Source organism: Protobothrops mucrosquamatus, unplaced genomic scaffold (genome assembly GCF_001527695.2).
Source record: "Protobothrops mucrosquamatus isolate PMUCROS unplaced genomic scaffold, P.Mucros_1.0 scaffold1331, whole genome shotgun sequence".
Classification (NCBI taxonomy): Eukaryota; Metazoa; Chordata; class Lepidosauria; order Squamata; family Viperidae; genus Protobothrops; species Protobothrops mucrosquamatus.
Window position 1 is genome coordinate 375,681 of NW_015387529.1, and position 24,932 is coordinate 400,612.

The window sequence follows — 24,932 nt, forward strand, 5'->3', positions numbered from 1 at the left end:
AATGAAAGAACACAAAAAAACCCCAACCAACTAGATAGCAATCACATAACACACTGATAAATGTCCTCCTCTCAGCTTCAATACATGACATCCATAACTGAATCCTACTGTGATCTGATTGGCTCATTGCCAAAACAAGATGACACCTGTTTGACTCTCTAAACACTCATGCTCATTGGCTGCAATCAGATGAAGGAAAGCTACCTGATATCAATCTAAGCAAGTTGTGCTTCCTTTTTCTGGTTATTTGGCTATATTTTTTCATAGAATACAGTACACATAACTGAACAACCTTTGTTGCATTACATTCTTGATTAAATTATCTTTCCATTGATATATAGTTTTATGGTACTACTCCCAAAAAATGGTGTTATTAGCCATCAAACCTCAAAAATACACTTTTCCCAAAAGGTTTCCACAAGTTTGGCCACTACTGTATTTGTGTGTAATATTTTTTCAATTTTTCACAAGTTCACCATGCATGGTAAAATGTCCCTTCATGCTTTGCTCATTTCCAACAATGATTAGAAGTATCTTTCTACATCTTACATAATTTATCTGGTAACATATACTAACAGCACATCAGTATAGACTTTCCTCTTAAATTACAACACAATGTGAATTTAAGTACCTTTAATGGCATTTTCTTCCATTGATCCATTTGTATATTATAGCCAATAGCCTTAGGCCATTTTATCATGTATTCTTTAATTTGTCTGTCCATTTCAATCCTCAACAGAAATTTACACATTTTAGCAATTACGTGTTCATCATTTGTACATAATTCTGTTTCAAATCCAGTTACATGTGGTTCTATTTCCATTATTTTTTTTTATTTTAAACTCGTCCAGCTGGTTTCATTCATAAGATGTAACTAGAATTCAGGGTCTCCCAGTTTCTAGCCTTGTGCCTTAACCACTACACCAAACTGGATTTCTCATCACACTTGCCATCTTTTATCATTATCATTTAGGTTTTATGGATTTTACTGTAATCTTTTTGATTGTTGAAAGTTGCCCAAAGTCACTGGGAATTGGGCAGCATTTAATAAGTTGTTGTTATTATTATTAATATGATTGGTCACATAGTCAGCTAAATGCTTAAACTGATTTGGCATTTTTGCCTACCTATCAAGTTCTTCCCAAGGATCTGTAATAGGCAGGCTTTGTTGTTCAATAATATTAATGTCATTGTTGCATGATGTAAGCTGTTCCAACTAAAGCTGCCATTTGCAATTGACTGGTGGTGATTTTTTCAATGTCTATAATGTTCAAGTGATGCTCCAGATGTTTTGGAAATGTACCCAAGGTGCCTGTTACCATTGCTACTATCTTTGCTTTTTTTTTCTACCACAGTCATGCTACTTCTATTTGCAGATCTTTTTGTGATTTTTCTCCAGTGCTTTCTCTTCTGTTCTGCTGTCTCCAGAGACTACAACATCCATTATGCAGATTTTTTTGTCTTTCTTATTGACGATTGTTAAGTCTGGGGTGTTATGTGGCATCTGTTTGTCTGTTTGTATTCTAAGGTCCCAGCACACTTTAGCTTCTTCATTTTCTATTAATTTATCTATTTTGTGATCCCACTAGTTCTAGCTAGTAGGTAAATGTTATTTCTTGCAAATGTTCCAATGCACTATTGTTGCTATTTTGTCATGCCATTGTTTATAATCAGTCTGCTTGATCTTCTTGCAGCAGCTAGCTAGAACGATCCACTGTTTTTTCAGCTATTTTGCAGAGATGGCATTTGCTAGTTTTTTTTCTGTCTTCTCAATTCTGGCTTTCTATACATTTGTTCTTAAAGGTTGGTCTTGTGAAACTAGAATTAGCCACACTGTCTCTTTCTTCAACTTCACTGCTCATAACCATTGCCAGGTCTTGTTACTGCCTGCTTTGGCTGCTAGTTTACTATTATTATAAATTAAATTATCTTTATTAGAGGTCATAGATAACCCCAAAACACAAAATAATATATCTGATAAAAGCCCATGCTTACACTACTTTGCTAGCCAACAAAGCTCAAATTCTACAGCTACAATTAGAAACTTTGCTATAATGAGATTTCTTTTAGGAACTTGTGAACTGTATTAAGTTTTCTCATACCTTCTGCTACATTCCTTCTGCTCAATATATATAGGAACAGAAAAAACAGCTTTGCCCTTCCTTTCCCAAGAAAAAAAGAAAACATCATTTATCTATCTAAGAAGTCACAGACATTTATGAAATTTAATATATTTAAGTGTAGTCTTTCCTTTGATGTCTATACGGTTTAGTGGAAAATGATATACCAGTGGAAAAACAATGGAAGCATAGCACAAGAAGTTCAACAGATATTAAATATGTTACTTTAATAGCTATTTTCAGATATACATGCAACTTATTTTTAATTAGTAAAAATCAGAGACTAAAATTAAATCATGTAGAAAATGCATACATTTAAACTATTACTGCATAATATGTATCTTTCATTTTTGTACAAACTACATTTAGAAATATTCTTTATCTTGTTTGGAACAGATTCTACTTTGGATCCAATCATTTTTAATGCTATTATTGCCTGAAATTTCATCTCAAGGTTAAACATTAAATAAAATGTATTTTTTCAAGTAGTGAAATGCATTAGTTACACACTAGCAAAATGTTTAACCAATTCATTATCAAGCCTAAATGTGCACTGTAATATTATTTTTTGAAAAAAGTCCACTAAACTACATCAATTGCATCATTTTTTTTCTCACTGAAAAAATTTTAGTTGGAGATACAGTTTGATTATATTTTATTAGCAATATAACTGAAAACCAGATTTGAAAACTTAAATTCAGATTATTTCACGTTGCCATTTCTAATTTCAATTTCCCATTTCCTCCCCTTCCTTTTATACATAGATTTTGTTCTGTCTAGCTGCATTTCAGTTGTTTCAAGAATCAATTCAGTGTGTATACTCATTTTTTTAATTAATCACCATCATTACCTAAATTCATCTGTGTCTTAAAAGCTGGTTACATGCACTTTATTTTAATATTTTTCAGGTGGAGAAGACTGAATCAAAATGCATTCTTATGTGTAAGATGGGCCCATCAATCTCATCTTACCCGCTTAGAGACCAGCACTTTTCTTTCTTTGTTTGTCTTACGCTATCACTAGCAGCACCATCACAAAATCATGCCAGTCTCAGCCCCAGGGCAGCTAATTGGGATGTTAAATACAGTCTTTCTGACTCCCTATCCTAGAGGGGGTAAGGAAATTCAGGAATGACGTGTTCAATTACAATTAAGCCTGACACATGCACACAGCCTGACCTTCACTAGGCTCTTTGATATTATTAAAAGCAGCCTAGGTCAAGGACAGAGGAAATGTTTAAAAGGGAAAATGGCAGGGTCTAAATTAAATTTAACAATGGTGTTCCTCAGCACCACTCCTCATGCACCCAGCACTACCACAAACCAAAAGAAACTCCCTCCTGTTGACACTGAAAAAACCCATTATGCTATTATTAAGCAATTTTAAGCATAAAGGGATATTACTTTATATACTGCATCAGCTGAATGCAGACAGTGGTACTTCAACTCTGAAGCAGTTCCACAAAATATCATTCTGAATATGTGCATCTGTGTGTAGTGTATGCCTGTGTGTGTACATAATGTGCAAAGGTGTTTGTACATGTGTGCACATATATGTCTGCTATATGTTATCATGAATACAGAAATTCAGTAGTAGTTGTAATTCTTTCCACAACATGATATCTATATTGTATGAAGACCCTTAGAATATAATAATATATCTATTGTATCTGCAAAAGGAGAGATCAGAAGTAGAGCCTACTTTACTGGCTTAGTTCAGAGAAACCCATCTCTTTCAAATGTTAACCATCAGAAGAATCTCACAACATCAATAACTAATGCCTCATGGTGCTTGTTTTATCTTTCCTACTGGAAGTGGGGGGGATGCAGGGAGGGAGAATGAAAAAGAGAGCACATGAGTAGGTGTATAATTGCTTTTAGATGCCCTGCAGGCACAGACTGATTTGGTATTACTGGTTGTCTGTATGTGACTCTTTTTTTATTTTCAGGTGAAGTCTAAGGCAAAAATACTTTAATTAAGTATATAATGTTTTGTAACACATCCTCTTCTCACTTTCCTTAAAAGATATAGATTTACAGATTTTTAAATCACATTTATAAAGGAACTACAAATTTCCCAATTATTTGTACTAAGTATATGCAGTCCTGCCTATACAAACAGGTTATTTCTCTGCGTTCCTATGACTGAATCAGCTATATTGCTGGCCTGGATAGCCAAATTTTCTTGGTTATATCTTTGTGCAGTGGCAGTGCTCCATATTGTTAAAAAAAAAAAACCTCCTTTCCCAGGATTCAAGCAGATTGTAACAAAAACTTTGTAACACAACATAAAATATATACTGGGTTATTACCAGTATATAATTGATTTTATTCTACTCTAAACAATTCTATGCATAAGCATATTTCAAAGATAATCTGCCAAAGATTAAAAATTAACAAATATGCAGTTTGTAGTTCTTGAGAATCAACATCATGTAACTGTTGAGCAAAAGTGACATCTAAGATATCACAAATGAAAAGAGACAGAAATTTACCACCAAACCTAACCACAGGGTATTGTGGGAATTCTACAGGAAACTTCATATTCATGAAGCTTAATTATACTGAAATTGCCAATCTGTAAAATACAGCTACATTCTAGTTCTGATTTCAAGAATAAAACATGAACAAAGATAATATGGTTCCCAAGAGAGGCTTTACAAAGATACGCAGGGAGGAAAAAAAACAGGGAGGGAAGAAAGGAACAGCAGAAATCCAGAGATGCTGCATTTATCCCAATGACATAGAATCACCATTGCAGAAAGAATTCAGTTTGCAAAGGAGGGGTATTTCTGAAGTGCCAATAGGGCCTGGAGGGAATAATCAGCTTACTGTATTATGGAAAAGAATATTTATAAAACAACAATATTTAATAAAACTGCTAATCAGAGATCCACAATTTTACACTAGGATGATGGCAATGGGTCAGTCCCAAGTGCCTTGTAAAAATATTTTTTAAGAAACTAATTAAGCGTAGCACAGTAAAGAATTTTACTGTAAAACTCTCACCCTTGTTGATATTAGCCATGGGGCAGATATGCAGAAGGAAGCAAGAAAATACTCAGGCCTGAACTTATACTCAAGTTATAAGAACACAGGTGTCAAACTCGATCGCGTCACGTGACGTATCTTGACGTTTTTTGCCTTTGTGGAGCTGGGGTGGGCGAGGCCTACGCATGACGCATCCGGCCTGTGGGCTGCCAGTTTGACACCCCTGTATAAGAACTTGAGGATTAAAAAAAAATCTACATCTGCTCAGAGACACAGGCATAGCCTTTGAAATAGGTGAAGTTTAAGTTCAATATATCATCCCTTTATGACATTAATACTGCTGCCACATTACATGATAGTTACAGGCTTGATTGTACTGTGGGCAACAGTGACAATATACCTTTAAAAAAGAAAAATTCCCTATTAAACCATTTACGTATGCTCCTCTTATTTTATTTATTTGTATCCTGGCTTTATTGTTTATTAATTATTTTATTATTTATATTACCAAGGAAGTCAGCCATGATGCCTTTTGGGCATTTGTACTCTGGAGTTTGAATTTGTCTTTAATGTCTTCTGTTCTAATAAAAGGTGAATGAGAAAATTTTTTTGGGTAGCTATGAACAAGAACATTGCAAGGATCAATTTATGTAAACTAATCTACATACCCTACAGTGCTATTTAACAAAAAACATTGCTCTTCTACAGTATGGAAATTCAATCACATTGATATATGCTGCATGTAGGACAGATGTTCCAGTTTCATTTGGGGGGAGATCTCTTTATTACCTAAATTTTCATTGCATATTTTTATTCCCCAAAAATACAGGAGAAAAGTTTAATAATAATAATAGTAATAATAGTAATAGTAATAATAGTAATAATAATAATAATAATAATAGTAATAATAGTAATAATAAAAACAGTATTTTATTGTTTTTCATGCCCAATAATAGAAAGTCATGAAACCATTAACTTTGCCCTGTTTTGTACACCTAGGCTACATTTATTCCCAAATTAGAAATATTTTAACACACTAGAATGTTGTGATACAGTTCTGTTGTGTTCTGTATTGAAACCAAGACCAGACAGCTCTAGTATTTTCTTTTCAGTAATCTTCAGACATAGGAATCCAAGCATAGTTTTTTTTTTAAAAAAAAATACATCTATCCTACCTATCATTAAAGCCTGGGTTGCTTACTCACTTTCTGCAGGATGGTAAGGGAAAAAGCTACACCCCCCTCCAAAAAAAGTTGCTTAGTATTAGAAAACAATCTCTGTGCAATTGGTATATGGACCATGTTTTATGCAACACAGATCATAATACAAGATCAATTCAAGTTAACATTAATAATGATTCTAAGTCTATTTGTTCTAGCAGATAACAGACGTTCTAAATAAAGAACTCCTTTCATTCCCATATGAATAAAATATACAGTTTCATATAAGTATGCTATAATATCTAAACAGGAATAGGAAACATTACAGATCTCATTAGATGTTACTGAAGTCCAATCAGCTTTAACCGAATAGTCAATAGTGACTATCCAATCATTATGTAAATCACTACCTGATTTACAATCATAAATTTTTTGGCATAAATCTATTGAACACCAGATTTAATAAATTACTGTAAGGAAACAATGAAAATGCTTGTTTAAAATGGAAGGCATTTATCAGCATATGCAATGAAACACTTTAGCAATGTAACAGCTATAGTGCTCCCTATTTTTCAGTTGTTTTTTCTATATCCAAATTGCAGATTTACATCTTCTACAAATGGCAAATACTGTAGATTACTTTCATATTATTATTATGCTTTATTGCATAGTATCTGTTCAAATGTCTAGTTGTTGATTACAATTTTTATATTCTGATTTTTAGGATAAAAACTGCTTAGAATTAATTTAATGATTATTTCATCTGAAGAATCAGTGTAAGTGACTTTATATTGTATTTGGAAGAAAAGGAAAACTGCCATAAGAGCAATGATATATCTTACTTGTTCACTGAGTCTTACTGAACGTAACCAGAATTTCTCATTTCCACCGAATTAAAACAACTGAAGCCTAGATGATTTGCATGTAGCAATTTAACTACACATTTGTTCAAGCTATTCCCCTTAAATACCGTTAATGCTATTTTTGCATCCTTAATGGAAGACTATTTAACCAAATATACAGGCATTTTTCACTTTGAGTGGGTAGGCAAAGAAGACACTATGGTCTTGCTGATGAGATAATGAGTGCTTGCTTAAAGCTGGTCGGTATGGCCAATTTGCTTCTTTTTAGATATATTACTCTCAATAATGCTGATTTCTGTAGTTTTCTAGTGCTTCAAATGCTTTTTAAATATGTTGGCAAAATCATCACAAGACCTCATTCTCAGAATGGACAGGGAATAATATGGGCAACAACATCTGATATAAAGTTCATATACATCAGAGGTCTTTGAAAGACTGCAGAATGGGACCACATGCCTTCTATATTTGTGCAACGGAAACTATATGTCCAGTTCAATCAACATAAGTCACAACTACTAGAATACCATTATGTGTTTATTCAGCAATCGAAACTCTTATAGTATCTGCTGGGATAAGTGCAATAACATGATTTCTATTAGTGGCTTATAGTATAGATATAAATGAGCTAAAAATGGGAACAGCAAAGATGAAGAAGGGGTATATTAGACTCAGTGGTGGGATTCAAATATCTGAACAACCGGTTCTCTGTGTGGATGCCACTTCCAGAAGTCCATTCCGGGCCTGGGCAACAAAAAATTAGCTACCGGTTCTGCCGAACTGGTGTGAACCAGCTGAATCCCACCACTGATTAGACTGTACAATACATGGCATGGAAACATGAGATTGGAAGATAGAGTCCTCCAAAATATCCCCAGTAAATAGGAGAGATAAAATTACGTACTTAAAACAGAAAGAATATGAGAAACAATTCAGCAAGAACACAGAAACAAAGAGATTTCCCTCTCCCCCCCCCCCCCCCGCGCAATTTAATGGTTTCCTTTTCTAGCACTTATGCCATTGTATTTTGGTATTACTAGGAAAGAGAAAAAAGCTCTAATTTCTCTTATGGCCAAGTTACATGCTCTAGATCTTTTTTCCTTTTCTATACTTTTGTTCCTTTTGTGTATTGTTTTATTTCTATATTTTTGTAGTCTGTATTTCTTTTTATTCTTTCTACACATAATTCTCAATAAAATTATTTGGAGAAAAAAATAATACATTGGTTTTGTTATTATTCTGAGGCTCTGTACCAGAGCTAATAAAAGGTGTTAATTCTGGTTTTCTTCTAGTTTTAATGATGTACATTAAAGTGTCATCATATGCATACCTAGGCATAATTTCAGAAAATTATAAGAAATGTGTATACTTAATATTACATATATTAACAGCAGCGAGAATTACATTTGCTCAAAAATGAAGAAATACCATCTGAAGAAGACACAATTAAGAAAAATTTGGACTGTGCAGAAATGGATAGGCTCACATTGAAAATGAAGTGGGAAGCAAGATTCAGAATACTTTCAGACATGGGAAATTTTTTATAAATGGTTAGAAAAATGGAATAAAGGCTAGGAATGGAAACTGTATTACTATTAATATTAAATATATAAACCCAGACAATGTGTTGCTTATTAAATACTAAGATTGTTACTGTAAAAAATTAATAAAATATACATAAAAAGTGTAATCATATACACATCAAAAATCAGATTAGTGCATAAAATGTGTTTAATCCCATTACATATCCAAAATATCCCCAAAGAATTACATGAAAATCTAAATATTGATTACTACAAGCCAAAAACTAACATATAAGTAAGAAGGCCTCAGTTATTTCCATTTTCTATTTGTCAGAAGTGTGCCCAGTCTCTTTTTTGTGGTAGGGATTGAGGAGGAAAAGAGAATTACTTGCTCAATACAGCTATCTTTATTTATGTATTTATTATTTATTTATTCAACTTATATAGTGGACCCTCTTAAGCAAGTGATTCTGGGTAGCAAGCAAATCTAGAGCAATTAAAAACAGTACCAAATAAATATATGCAGGAGCAAAGAATATTATAACAATTGTCAGTAAAGCTAAGAAACAGGGTCCTTAACACATTCAAGGCCCCACACCCAGACATATAGCCAGGTTTTTAAAGCCTTACAAGAGATCAACAGAGTCAGATCTTTATTCGTAGCACATGATTGGAAGGCATCAGTGTGTGTATAATTCTATGGAGTCAGTTATCACAATTTCAGTCTCTAGCTTTGTAATTCAAAACTCAACAGTTCAAACACTTTCTTTGAATTCAAGTATCTTTTCTAAAGCTTGCTGGCAACGCCGGCAACACCTTTCAGAAAAACAAGTTAGAAAAACAAACATGTTTGCATGCTCTTTCATACATATGTACACATGGTTTGCAGCTGTAACTGGAAGGAAAATAATGCACTCCAAATGTTTCTCACCTGAATCACATAATCCCTGAACTACGTAGCCCTGACCTTCTAGAAATAGCACATCACTGTCTGTTTTCAAAAGTACACAGATTAATAAATGAAAATGAATATAAATTCAGAGTGAAAGCTGACATCAAGATCTAAGGATTCGAAGCCATTCCCAATTTAGAATATAATCAGATTTTATTCCTGGGTGAAGAACTAAAAATGACCTCCTTTTAGCTAAACATAATAATTTTCAGCATGTGAAAAATACAAAATATACTCTTATTTAATGCAAAACAAGACTATGGTGTACTTTCTACCCTTCCACCACCCTCATCATTTGAGAAGAAAGCAGTAACTAGATTGCACCTAACTGAAGAGTTCTCCTACTCATAGTATTAAATTTACAGCAAAGCAATGCTAAACTGGGGTTACAGTTTTCCTTATTGCTTTAAACTCCTGCTATTTAAATAGGAGTAAAGCCTTTATTCAACCCGTGGAAAAGAGATGTGTGTATTCATGCACATGCATGTGCATATACACAGACACACAATGTGCACACATGGGATCCATGGGATCCATTCAGATAGTTGTGTTTCATGGCAAATAGACTTTGCATATCCCCAAGATCATAAGGTCTCATATGAAAACACTGAAATCTTGTATTTGTGATATCACAAAATTTTAGCCACTGGAAAAAAAAATCTGCATTTGAAGTTTCTTGAACAACATTTAAGAGAGAGTTGGGGGGCTCAGTACTAGTAAGGCACCACGCTGTTGTCCTTGCTTCAAAGAAGGTCTTATATGTATAAACATTTGACTGCATAGATGCCCTGGGTAATATAATATTATTTTTTGCCTGGACAATATTTCTTGCCTTAGAACTAGCTGCAGTTCATCCATCAAACCTACCAAGAAGAAAGCATTTCTTGATTTTAAGACTTTTAGATTTTCAAATAGCTACCATTTATTATTATTATGCATGCTTAGAGAGCAGGCATTCTTCAATCTGAATAGCAAGGGACTAGATTGTGTCGCCCTACTATAAGGTCTAGCAGAGGGAACAGCAATCAGTCAAAAAAGCTAGGTCAACACAAATGCACAGGTGTAGATTTTTGTGGGTTTTTTATGTCACACAGTAGGGGTCAAATCTCATACTCCACTGCACTTCCACAGAAGTGCTCAATTAGATGCTAGGACAGTAGCTCACCTGAGACCAGTGATGGAGCCATAAATATTTAAATCTAGTGCAACAAAGCATGAATTGCTTCACTCCAATTTACTGCACAGAATGCCCTATTATCTACAGAACTTAGCTAGAAATCCTGCATTTCTGCATTAATTCACAGCTATTATACAGACATAAAAGGCATAAAAAAAACAGGAAAACTTATTTTTCCATGTCTACCTCTTTTTCTAGCTGGTTCCTTGTTTGATGTAAATTTTAAATGAACACAAAAGACCAAATGACCAAACTAAAATCTAAAAGAATAACAAAGCAGTATCACAATCAGGAAGCAAACCTTAGCAGAAATTGAAAAAGTGATAGGTACCACTCCTGTAGATACCTACATACTTCATTTCATGCACCTATAATTCCCTTTGTCAGCTACATGATTAATTCAAAGAATGATTGGGGTTTTTTTCCTTTGCTCATTCCCGCTGACCTGGTTTTGCTGACAGGTCTGTACACATCACACTCTTCCATCAGCTAAAATGTTGGTATCATATTTGTGTCTGCAGCCTGCAGTAAATATTTCACTTAACATTAACAGAATGTTAGTGCCTGATAAAAATAAGAAGGAAGGAAGGAAGGAAGGAAGGAAGGAAGGAAGGAAGGAAGGAAGGAAGGAAGGAAGGAAGGAGGGTTTTGGGAATTACTGAATTATGGATGGGGTGTACAAGCATATCCAAATATACACATATGAAAGAGGGAGTACTCCATTTTAAGCAAGGAAAACTGCTGAAAAATGACACACTGTTGTAACAGCATGTTTGGATAGTCTCATGAGATGGAGCTGGGCAATTTTGTGTTTGGCTATAGGACATATTGAATCAAAATTCCCCAGATGTTTTAAGCTCGCAAGCAGGAGTCACACTGAATTACACTAGTCACCGCTACCTATGATTGCTAGGGATGGATAGAAATGCATTTATTATTTATTCATCAAATTTACCAGCAATTTGAAACTCCAGGCAGCTTACAACAATTTACACACAAACAGAAGATCAAAAAAGGTAAGAAACTAACTTTAAAAATCTATGTCAGGGAAGCAGTAAAAACCATAGAAACATACCAAAGAAACAGTATCATAACTCACCCTGCTCCAGACTCCTGGCAAGCCAGGTTTTTAAGTACACAACTGTATACTCACTGAACACTGTTCCAAAAGCATGGATGTCTGCAGAGAATTCCTATCTATGCCAAGTGATTTGCATCAGATGTCACTATTTTACCAGTGGGAACAAGAAAAAGCTGACTTTGCCAGACCTTAGTAGGTAGAAACAAACAACTGAATTAAGGTGATAGTATAAAAACAATCAAACAGTAATCTAAATAGGAGTAGATAAAATGTGAATGGCCATGAAAAGGAACTCCTGATCCAGTAAAGATTGTACTTGGTACACAATATGATGTACACATTTCCTTAGCCACAGCTGCCACTTGTTCTTTGAGCAAACGTTATTAAGTCTAGGAGATTCCCCACATTGCATACACATTGCTTCTAGAAAAACACAACCCTGTCACAACCTGCAGTTGGAGAAACTCTGTAACCAGAAGTTTGTTGAATCCAAAGCTACAGACCTGTCCTCTCAACAGAATAGAACCTCAATAATACTGCTGTTGGATAAAGATTTAAAACTGAGTATCATCTGCATAAGCTGTTTGCCTGTGCCAATTAATGAATTCATCCAATGGCCTCATGTTAAATGTTAAATGGAGGAAAATGTTGAGCCCTGAGGTACTTCATAAAGGAGAGACCTATTTTTTTCCCTTTACCAGCACTAACTGGAACTGACATAAGAAGAAACAGTTCAACATTTTATTCTCCATTCCCAAACTCCAGAGTTGTCCATGAGCAATACAATTACAATTATTGTTGTAATTATAATTTTTAATAAAATTATTTTAAAAAGATCAAAGCCTTGAACTGCAGTTTGGCAAGATTTAGAGGGGCATGGTCATTTATCCTTGACTACAGGAGTTGCAGTCCAAAGACATTGGGAAAGACTGGTAGATTTGGAAAGGCTTAGCAAACATAGTTTCCCCTCACCCACCCAACTACCATTTATAATAAAACTTACTTAAAATGTCATAAAATCTACAACTGAATCACAAACAAGGATTGAAGGTTTCTTGCCCACTGCCTTTTGAGTCATGCAATCACTAAAAAACACTAATGTACTTCAGGGTTTTTTTCCCCCTGTATCCAGTTTTTCAGCATTTTCTACACATTTTCCTCAAAGGAATCATCAAGAATAATTTAAAAAACCCTGTATTTTGTAACTCTGCATTCATATTTGGATGGCTGGATCAAGTCCATTATAAATCCCAAGAGACTGGGTTTTGATGGATTACTTACTCTAGCAATTTGAATTTGAAACACAAAAGCAATGATAGCAATAATTACTTCTCCTGGCAAAAGTGCTGTATATGTACTGTACAATGTGGTTAACTATTGTAAAAGAGAGCATAACTGTTCTGAACCTGTGTGGTTTAACAAATTTGAATATGGCCATTTACACTCCAAAGACTTTGCGTATACTGTATGTGTTTATGTGTATGTGTGTGGATATACCCACACATCAATGAAAGCAATACTTTTTAAATGAATAGTCGCTTCTTAAATGTGATTAAAAGCTTAAATTAAATAAAAGGTTAATATTTATCAGATACTGTAGGAGTTGGCTAGTAAGTACCACTCATTCAGCTGATCTGTGGCAAAGCTAAGTACCAATTCCAAATTGTTGTCAACACATTCCTAACTGAGACTATTAGACAACTTTTATGACCACGGAGAGATCCAGGCAATTAATCTCTTGTGTTAACAAATTTCAGCTATTAGCTGACAGTTGATGCCCAACTGACTACAATTTCATGATGATCCAAAGCACAAGAGAGAAGAGTGGCATTAAAAGAAATAATAAGATGGCATGTTTGGGTGCTATTTAAAATATTTGACATGCCTTTAAAAAAATCTGAGCCTATTAAAGTTTCTACTTCCAAACTAACAGTACATTTCCTCTCTCCATTCCTACATTTTGCCTTCACTGTCTGCTGAAGTGCCTAACACACCCTGGGAAGTGATAGTCTCCTAAGGGAATGTGAATTGTTTGCTAGTTGCTCATTCATTCTTTCATTCCATAGAGTTCGTAATCAATAAACACCTTTTTACTTTCCTACCCCCCTTTTATTTATTCACTGAGTATTACAAGCAGTTTTGCTAGTAGAATAAGAGTGAAATACTAAGCAACATATGATGATTAGTGGCCCAGAGCAGATATACAAGTTCTGAACAGTAAAACCAGCTAAATCAGCAGTTGTGGTTAATAAATACCATAATTGCTTCCCAAACTAATAAATCACATTGTTCAATAGATTTCCCTTCTGAATAATGCAGTTAAATCTTTCTCTCCCTTCCTCACCATCATTACTTTAATGTTCGTTATCTATCTGAAATAATTACTCCAAGTAATATAGTCCATGGCATTTTGGTGCATCACAATGGAGAGTGAGTAAAATTGAGCAAACACAGCAATGCAAAATATAGCATTATTATTAGCACTTTATTATTATATGTGGTATTTATTTGTGCCATGATTGCAAAGAGAGGAAAAAATCCAAAAATGCTAAGCTCTTTATCAGTCTTGATATAAAGTCTTCATTCTTAGACTGAGTTTCTAAATGTATTTAGTAACTTAATGCTGCCCTTTGCTGTTCATTGAATTGCACTTAAGATTGGATTCCTGAAACTTCAACCATGGTCACAGGGTCTGCTTTAATGACACCATACCTTTGAAACAACACTAAGGTAAAGTTATGGCTTCCAAAGTTTTGCTTGAGGGCATCTATTTTACACAACAGAAAACAAGATACTGGCCTCGCCTTTATTCCCATCTAACATGGCACTTCTCTTACATCCCAAGAAAGCCATTTGTGTTTGAAGGTGTTGCTTGATTAGAAACCCACAATCATACTTGAAATCTATATCTGTTTGCAGTCACATAAAGGCATTTTGGACAAGAAATTCTAAGTTCATTTAGATTCTTCCATGTTCCAATAAAAGGCAATGCTGGTCTCTTTATTTTAGTTACCTGTTGCTGTTTTCAGATATCTTCATGTGGAATTTTATTTTGGAGTACCATGATTTGATTTGGTCAACTGTATTCCTTACTAGGAAATGCTCTATTCATTTTATAGTGGTATATGTATAGGTATCTTTAAATATAGTCAGTGAAAATAAAACAAATGGATTTGTTATATTCATTAGAAAACTCCAGTTGTCTGAAGTTCATCTATGAAACACATTAGGATATCAACCGGACTATGCCTTACATAATATGTGGAATGACCACTGCTTATTTGCAAACATGATTTGTAGCTATACAGTTTAAAATACTTAAAAGCATCTGTTTTACATGTTTTCCCCACCAAATGAATAAATACAGTATGGGAATTTTCTAATTTGTGAAAGTTACAGGATATTAGATTATCAAGCATTACATTTATCTGGGCTCAGCATTTCTGGAAATGTTCCTGCTACATTACAAGCAAAACTCCCATTTTTATATCTGAAAAAGATAAAAATAGAGACCATGAAGTTAAGTCTGGATTTTAAAAAAAACAGCTAATCAAACAGGGAATGTATACAGAGAATACATTATTTGAGATACAAGGCATTTTTTTTCTGCCAATATAAAATGGTTAAAAAAAAAGAAACAAAATGATATCTACCAATCCTATAATTTTCCAAAGTTCATGATATTGACATGAAGTATATTTTTAAATACCTAGTTGGAGAATAATCATTCTAACCAAATTTAATTTTAATTAAATGTAAACATAAATGAAATACATCAAATTTAATTTGTCCCCAGGTGGATTTCCTATTTTTTTTAATGCAGCCCTTAGCATTTTAACTCAAATGTCAAGTGCATCCCTCAGCAGTAAAAAGATATGTGTACCTGCTCTTGACTCTTCCTAGAAAACTGTTAATAATGTTCAACGTTCAATCAATGCCTGATTAATTAACAAAAGGAAACTTAAGACTCCAGGTTCAATTAGTGTTCATAATTCTTAGCAAATGGCCAAATTTTTATTGCATTGATTGCTGCCAGAATTTAGCCCTTTTTTCTTGTTGCATGGCAGGCAGTACATTTATAGTGTGACTACCTTTCCGATATACAATAATATCATGGCTACCATAAAACTACATTTTCCTTGATGGGAATCTGGTATATTTCATGTATTTTCCCGAAACTAAAGCCTATCCCAAAAATAAGCCCTAGCTTGATTTTGGGGAGTGGGCCTAATATAAACCCTACCCCCAAAATAAGCCCTAGTTTTGGGGTGAGGCACACACCTAAAATCAAGCTAGGGCACAGGTGGGGGTATGGAGCTGCCCCACGCACCCCGCACCCACTTACTTGGCAGCCAGGCCTCTCGTCACTGGCCTACTTCTTCTGCAGTGTCTTGTGCAGCCAGGCCTGCATTTCTCAGTCAGAGGACTTTCCGGAAGGCCACTGCAGCCGAGAGCCGAGCTATGGATTGAATCCATAGCTCGGTTCTCAGCTGCAGAGGCCTTCCAGAAAGGCCTGACTGTGAAATGCATGCCGGAATGTCACTGCTCCTTCAGCCACAGAAGAAGTGGACCAGCTGAGTGGGGCTGTCGGTGCCGGAGGTGAGTATAAAAGACATTCCCCGAAAATAAGACCTGGTGCCTCTTTTGAAGGCAAAAAATAAATAAATAAGACCCGGTCTTATTTTCGGGCAAACATGGGTACTTAATTCAAACCACATTGAGTCTGAATTACCATGTGATACCATAAAACATGCTCAGTCCTGGAGTTCTGAAGTCATACTATTTCTATCCTAGATATCTGATAGGCATATAGTTCTAGATTCTGGTGTCAAGGAGTGTAGAACGAAAAGGGAGAAACCTTGGAGAATTGGTATTTCTACTTCATCCAAATTAGCACATAAATAATTCAGGATGAATGAACAACAGGGAAAAAATATAAAAATTGAAGCTTTCATTAGGGTAGGATTTAATACTTAAACTCCTGGGCCATGAGATTCACCTCAAAATAAAAACTAGCATTACAGAAACAAGACAAGCAGATTATATAAGATGCAAAACCACTGGCTGTTACCAATTGTAACAAATACAAATTCTTAATGCACACCTTTTTTGAAAAGCTCTATTATATCACTAGAAATATTTAATGCATTTTGGATGCAGATTTTAGCAAGAGTATGGTATATTTTTCTGCCATCAAGTGTCATGTTTCAGTAAGCAAAGCAATTATATTATTTACAATATGACATAATTATTTATATATAGCCACCGATCTCACCGGAAGTGACTTGTTGGCATACAACAATCAAATAAAACCACAATATAAAACAAACATATTAAAAACAATCATTATAAAAATAAGGACAACCATTATTTAAGTTTTAAACAATCACTAAAAAAATGAAACTATAGAAACCACAAATTTTAGCAGCAATACCATATAGGCAGGGCTTTTTTTGTCATAGAACGCACCGGAACGGAGTTCCAGCACATTTTTTCAACGGATTTTCCAGAGTTGCCTTGAACAAAATCCTAGTCTTTTAGATACACTAAAAATTGAAGGGGTTTGTTTTCAACTACAAAGGTAAACCTTGTAGGGTAGGCAAGGTGGGTTGTATGACGTGTGTGAGTTCCAGCACCTTTCTTTCTTTTTTTTTTTTTTTTTACAAAAAAAGCACTGCATATAGGTATAGAGAAGTACATAATCACGTTCATCAGTAACAGCAGAGCCCCCTTAAAATATCCCCAGTTCCCTGGGAATACCAATTCAGATGACATAACCAGGGCTTAAGGGACCTCCTGAACATTAACAGGGATGGAGTTAAACTCACTTCATATGAAATGCAATATTCAGTCAAAGATCAGGAAAATTTGAAAATATACCACACAAAACTAAAATCAAATGGATAAGATAAAACAGGAACATATCAAGCACCCTCTATGATAAAAAAATAACATACGCTACTATTACTGTTAATTAACTGTGTATTTGTAAATCTAAAATATCTCTATTATGTAAAAATATGTATTACCTAAAATAAGATAGTTAACATGTAAGTAACCTGAAATGACAAATAAAAAGTTTATTTCTGTGACCAGTTATTTTCAACACAGCAACACAGAATCTAGCTACTGCATAATTGATAAAAGGGTTTAATATTTTCTAGAAGATGGTTCACATAAAAATTGTCTGCTCTTCCTGGAAATTTATATGCTAGGGCAGAATATAAGGAGACATAATATCCATGTAGAATTTACAAGTGAAATGTTTTTTATCTTGTCACCACAAGGGCAGGGATCATACTATGAATAAAAACATCTGACTTATGCAGAAGAAATTATTTGAAATATGTATGCAAATATTTCCACATGTTACTTCTTAATGCAGTCATAGTAAAAATTCCACTCACAAATCTTATTTAAATCAAAGCAATTGCAAGTGATCAAATGTGGAATAGTATTCCAATTTTTTTTCTTATATTGATTTTTAAAAAATATGAAACAAAAATCACAGCCTTATAAAGAAGAGGGTGACACTGAAATCCCAAACCTACTTAAAATTTAAACCAAGGGAAGACACAGTGAACTGCTTCATCCAAACTCTGTCATGGAATAACATTATTAAATTCACTTTTGTCATTCGTGTTCTTATACAAGAATATGAACTGCTTGTTGTGATATAGGGCATGTTTGTGTATTTTAAGACTATAGGTAGTAATGATAGTTTATTGATTGATTAGTCTTACAACCATATCAAAAACATAAAACCAAAATAAAATACAGGACATAAGTTAGGAAAAAATAGGTAAAAGGAAAATACAGTAATAAAATGCAAATGCAGTAAATATAAAGAATCAGCAGTCAGGTAAATACATTGCCTTTACAGGATACCCCATTTTTTTATATAATGGGTTCTTAGATCAATTGCATTAACTATAAATTTAGCAATTCCACTACAGGTTAAGTAGTTCCTCCACTAACTGAGCTGGAAAGAACTCCATCATTATTTTAATCATGAGCAAAACGCCATTTCTATACTTTCCCACATTAGAAAATACCGGGAAAAGAGCTACTTGTCATACATCAAGGAAACTAAACAAAGAAATGTATTTAATAGTTACATCTGCACTATGACAAAGCAAAATTTAAGAAACAGTTGACTATTTCCATCTCACCTACAACTATTTAGGCATTGATCACAGAATGGAAAAAAAAAACTGATAAAAAAGTTGGAATCACAAAACGGGGAAAATGTATTTCAATTGTTTTTTAAAGCAAAAACCCTTTTTGCGAAAAATAAATGCTGTGGTAGAAGCACACCTGTTATATATTTTAAAGAATGCACAGGAATTAACTTCAAATATGCAAAATGACCCAATTCACCAAGTATCGAATGCCAAACCTGAACACATGGATGCTTTAATAACATGATTAATTACAATAGAAAAGAAAATCAACTGAAAAGAAATATATATATAGGAAAGAAGAGAAGCTGAAGCAAAAGACTCTTCCTACCTGAGACAAGTGAGACTGTGTCTTTCTCCCATGAGACAACAGTGATGTAGGCCTCCACAGAGGAGGGGATAATGCACTTGAAGACCGCTACATTGCCTCTCATGGCTTTCTGGTCCTCCACACGGACTGTATATGGTTCTCGTAAAACTAAAACAGAGAACGGGAAGAAAGCCGAGTGACACAATAGATAAAGAGTAAAGAAGATAAATAATCTGATTTAAAAAATCATAAACAAAACACACATTGTGTCCACCTGAAATGAATTGAACAGAAAAAGAAACAAATTAAGATCCTTTAGTTTTCCAAAGTCTTCCAGGCAATTTTGCCCAAGTCAAAAACTAACAAAGGAGTCATATTCCACTATAGTTCTCTTCTAATGGACCTTACAGCATTAGAAACATTCAAGGTGAAGAAAATTTGACATATGAATTAAGATGGAACCACAGTGAAATTGAATATAGTGGTTTTTAAAAAAAATGTTTGCCAGTTCTTTATCATAAAAGTAGAATTTTGAAAAATGATGTATCCCATTAACGAATACAATATTCATTTTTTTCCTTACATAGTTATTCAGGGGTTCATTTTATCCCTTTTTATGCTTTTGGCTTCATGAATCCATTCAGAAATTTCTTCTAGAATTTGTGGATTGGACTTGATACCTAGTTGATGACACTTAGATTTATTTTTATTTTTTAATTCACGGGAAGAATTCTGTGATGTTCTGGAAAATCCTGACTAAATGCTTAGAAACAGTAAGAGAATAGTGCTATTCTGAATTTTTGAAATGGATATCGAGAATTGGTGGTCAAACTCTCAAGGGTATCAGGCAAAACACATTGTTTATTAAGCAACATAACAGTTTCCTGCAAACTGTATGACCCTGTTGAATCTATGTTGAACACTTTAGTGCCTTATTGTCCTTGAAAGATCAGACACCCGCATACAGACAGTTCCAACTTGTTCAAGTAAATTATGCTACTCTGTTCAAACATTATACCCCCCAATCTCACATGGTAATGATGAAGATTAACGAAATCTGACATCTGAATCCTTATAAAACAGTATAGACTACCCATGTTTTATTACCAAAGCAAGGCTGTTAAATGGGTATCAGATTGTAACATAGATGTCCCCAAAGATTTGTTTTAGTGAGTAGAAACAGACAAAGCAAAAGAGAAAGCTGTTAACAAAAATGAAGCTGTGATAATTATTATTATGGAAACTCATCCACAGACCCCAGCATAAACATATTACTGGCATATTGGGACTCTGAATTCTTTCAACACACATAAAACCAACCAGTTTTATTTAATTTCGTATTTGATTATTAAATAATATTTAAATCCGGAAATAAAATACAAAAGTAACTTATTATTCTATTTACAAACAGAAGGAAAATATATAACACTGTACCATTTTAGAATCCAAATGGATAGAATACATGTGCTAAAAATGATGTTGCATATCTCCTGAACATTTTTTTAGATTTTCATCTTATACCTACCATGAATCATATAATTACTTTTTATACTTTATATGGCTCTTATAAGCATATATTCTCATTTTTATATCTTTATACCTTTTTATATTAGTAACTTTTTCTAGCTTTTTACTTTATCTATTATATTTTTATGCTTCTTCCTAATGACTGCAACCATCCTTTAGGACAATAAAAATTGATTGGTTCCATATTTGCTGCATATCAACTAATCTGCTTGATTCAGTAATACAGTCTTTAATAATATTCTGAAGTAATGAAGTATCATAGAGTTGCAATTCTTTAATTTCTGAAAATTCAGATTAACTCAGGTATTTTTATTGCTTGTTTTTTTCTCCTGTACTCTTACCTATTAAACAGATTTAAATTCCATCAAATGAATTTCCTATTCAATAATTTAAAATATTTAAAGAATGTCATGTAGTAGATAACACTGTAATTATTATATAATCTTCTGAATCCTTAAAAACAGTTTAAATAGATAATATTAGTTGTATAGCTGCTTCACTTCTTTCTTGCTATTGTATAGCTGGTACAGTTGGTTCAAACAAAATATACCAGAACCCAAACTAAATAATTAATTCATGTACCTCAGCTTTTCAGAATTTGCATATAAATACTTTAGTAGTAACAATGATAGCTAATTCCTTAGATAACATATGAACTATCTTTAACTACATAATTCCTTAATAAAATTATTATTAAGATCCCCATCATTATTGTTAATGCTACTGTAGCTCCACGTAACTAGTACACACGGCCTAAACATGTGTACGTGTGTACTAGTTTCTTTGCATATATCTACACAGGATAGAACTACAGTAACAGCTAGGCAATGCATTAAAGGAAGGTCAAAAATACCTTCCTAGTTCTGCTTCATATTAAATAATGAATTTCTGACTACATGTGCTCTCTCAGTGTTATTCTAATTTTTTCAGTTTCTGATTTGTGTACTTTTCTATCTTCCAATTCCTTCTTTAAAACTCATATAATTTTTTCCTGAAAGTATCCTGTTTTCTTTAATCAGTTCTTCAACTCCCATCTAACTTCTCCTACTTAATCCACAATATTGTTGATCAACTCTTGACCCCATTCGCAAATTTCTATATAGGTGATCTTCATAAATACTTTTGGGCAAGAATTTATCCTTTTCTTTAGGCTACAATGTTGTCTATTATAATTTTCTGGGGCTGGACTTCAGCTCCTACATAATCATCCAACCATTCTATCTAGGTGTTATAAGAGTCAAATACACCTGAAAGTCACTAATTTCAAGTCATACCATAGTTCAGGACTTTGGAAAACTTTTAGCAACAATATCTGAGGAAACTTACCGGCCTTAATGTGAACATCCTGACTTCTGATTTTCCCTGAAGGATTTTCAGCTGTGCAATAGTAAATGTTATCATGGATTAAGTTATTAAAGCTTGAAGGAGGGAAAGGGAAAATTTGGAGAGTGCCATTAGGGTGGACGTGGCGGATCCCTGGGACATCGTAGATCTCCTCGCCCGTTGCTAGGTACCATCTGAGCGTCACAGGAGGGATTCCTGCTGCTGGACAGGGTACCAATGTCCCCGTGGTGCTAGCAAACACTACCTCTTGCAAAGATGCATTGACAAAATATAAGCTGGCATGTAGATCTTCACCAAAAACTGCAAGACAGAAATAGAAATGCACAAAATTAGCATAAAGCAATTCTTCATTATGACCATCATGTCTTTTTTAGTACCTAAACTTTATATTAGAAACATTTTATTTATTTTTATTTATTTATCATATTAAAGAAGCACCCATCTGCCTTACAAAGGGATTATGGGCAACAAAATCAATAGAAGTAAAGTAGACATTTATTTCAGGGAATTACAAACTGCAAATAAATCATGATATCTAGTAAATCAATTTATACAGATTGTGCATTTTCTTGTTCAAATTTCTTGGCAAAACACTATAAATTAATCCAATTAACTCATAAGTAATTAAAAATTCCAAATCAGAGAAGCAAAGTATAGGATAAACAGAGCATCTTTGTTGGATAAAACAAATTTTATTTCATTCTATTTCCGCAGTTTTATTAAAATAGTATAAAAAGTATAAAAATCTAACAATATAATTCTTAACAAAGTGCTTCTGCTCAATTTTGTCACATTTTTTTTAACTTACTTATGTTTCACCATTTGGATTATTTAATAATCTTGGCAAAAATACTCAAAAAGCTCTTCTCAATATACTGGGTAACAGTTCAGCACTCTGGACAGAGGGTAAACTCTGCCACCATTCACTGCCTACAAGCACTTTCCCTGTAAGGCCCTCTGAAAATTCTTCCAGAACATAGTGTGAATTCATCCATTTAATTATGGCAAGCTCCTTGGGTGAGAGAATCTAAACTACACTCATTCCAGAACTTCCAGCCATGCTTTTCCTTATCCTCAACACCTTCTTCATATATTTTTATGCTGCAACATCTATTACTACTTTTCTTTTCAACCAATAACTGTTCATCTTCCTATTTACAAGGTCCATCAAACCTTCAAAATATGCAGAGCTCCCTCCCATTCTCAAAGAATGACATTTTTAAATGATCACATTTAGGTAATGCATGCCAACATTCTTCATCACATGACTCCCCCTCCCCTTTTACCCTCATGCAGCTGGAGAGAGCTTGAAGATAAGCATTCTTTCTTGGGATTCTTTCCTATAGAATTTAGGAATGAGAGCAGCTTCCCCCTTCTAGATTTCAGACATCATTAAAGACCTGGTTGTTCATAGTGCTCTGGAGTCAGAAGAGCTTAAGAGAAATATTAGTAAATTACCCTGGGATGAATGAGTGTTCTAATAGTGCTATTATTGTATTTTATTTTTGCACTCTTTCTTCTTAAGGTTGCTATCGCTTGGCACTGGTACACACACACACACACACACACACACACACATATATATATATGTTCAAAGTCAGTCAATAGACGTGAGCACCAGGGAATAAATAATTTAATAATAATAATTTAAAGATAAAAGTTCTTAAGAATATTAAAAACCTTTAAAATACATAGAAATCAATAAAAGTGCCTAGCTTTCGTCGGCATCCGCTGACATCTTCAGGGCTTATAATGCTGGTCAATGGGAAAGTCCCTTTATAGGTTTAATTAGGGTGTGTGCACGACTCTTCGATCTCGTCACTGGGCCGGTTATACTAGAATGTACTCCAGGCACCAAGTTCTTATTGGGAGTTGTCCTTCCCACATGATTTCTATGTATTTTAAAGGTTTTTAATATTCTTAAGAACTTTTATCTTTAAATTATTATTATTAAATTATTTATTCCCTGGTGCTCACATCTATTGACTGACTTTGAACATGGATATACCCGGGGATCACATTTTTAAAGTAATTTCGGATATATATATATGTATGTATGTATGTATGTATGTATGTATGTATGTATGTATGTATGTATATATATATATATATATATATATATACACACATACATACATACATACATACATACACACACACACACACAGAGAGAGAGAGAGAGAGAGAGAGAGAGAGAGAGAGAGAGAGAGAGAGAGAGACCAGAGCAGGAGGGGGAAAGAAGGGATGATTTTGTGAGAGGGGCAGGTGTGTGCATGCGCGCACATGTTTGTGGCAATGCTTGCTTGAGTGGGGCTGCAAGTGCCCTCAACGAGACTCATGCAAGTGATGCTGCAAGCACCCGCAACAAGGTTTGTGTGAGTGGGGCTGCATATGCAAATGTGTGTGCAGCATCTGGCCACTCACATGGCCCTGTGGTGATTAGGCCACGTTCCAGTAGTGGGCCGCAGCCCACAGGTTGGGGATCTCTGTTCTGTGGGATCTCCCATCTAGACTTAGGAGGGTCTAGACATGTTCTGAATAGATATTTCTATACACGGTGCCAGTTGCTTGGTTGTGCCATTGAGTGAATGCTGGTTAGAGCACTGCCTTTGATATAATAATTTCCTTCTCATCCTTATGGATGGTTTCTCTCTCTTTGTGTATGTGTGTGTGTGTTTCTTCTATACATATATAAACTTGTTCAATT

The 24,932-nt window shown here is 34.2% G+C and overlaps 1 protein-coding gene across 1 annotated transcript in view; it reads right to left on the bottom strand.

The window, feature by feature from the left end:
• DSCAM (DS cell adhesion molecule) overlaps positions 1-24,932 on the bottom strand; it is a gene marked incomplete at its 5' end in the record, with an annotated part of 259,601 nt that overhangs the window by 233,938 nt on the left and 731 nt on the right. Inside the window, 2 exons of the mRNA XM_029285138.1 lie at positions 19,376-19,522; positions 22,208-22,525. Coding sequence (XP_029140971.1) covers positions 19,376-19,522; positions 22,208-22,525 — 465 coding nt within the window. The remainder of the gene's footprint in view (positions 1-19,375; positions 19,523-22,207; positions 22,526-24,932) is intronic.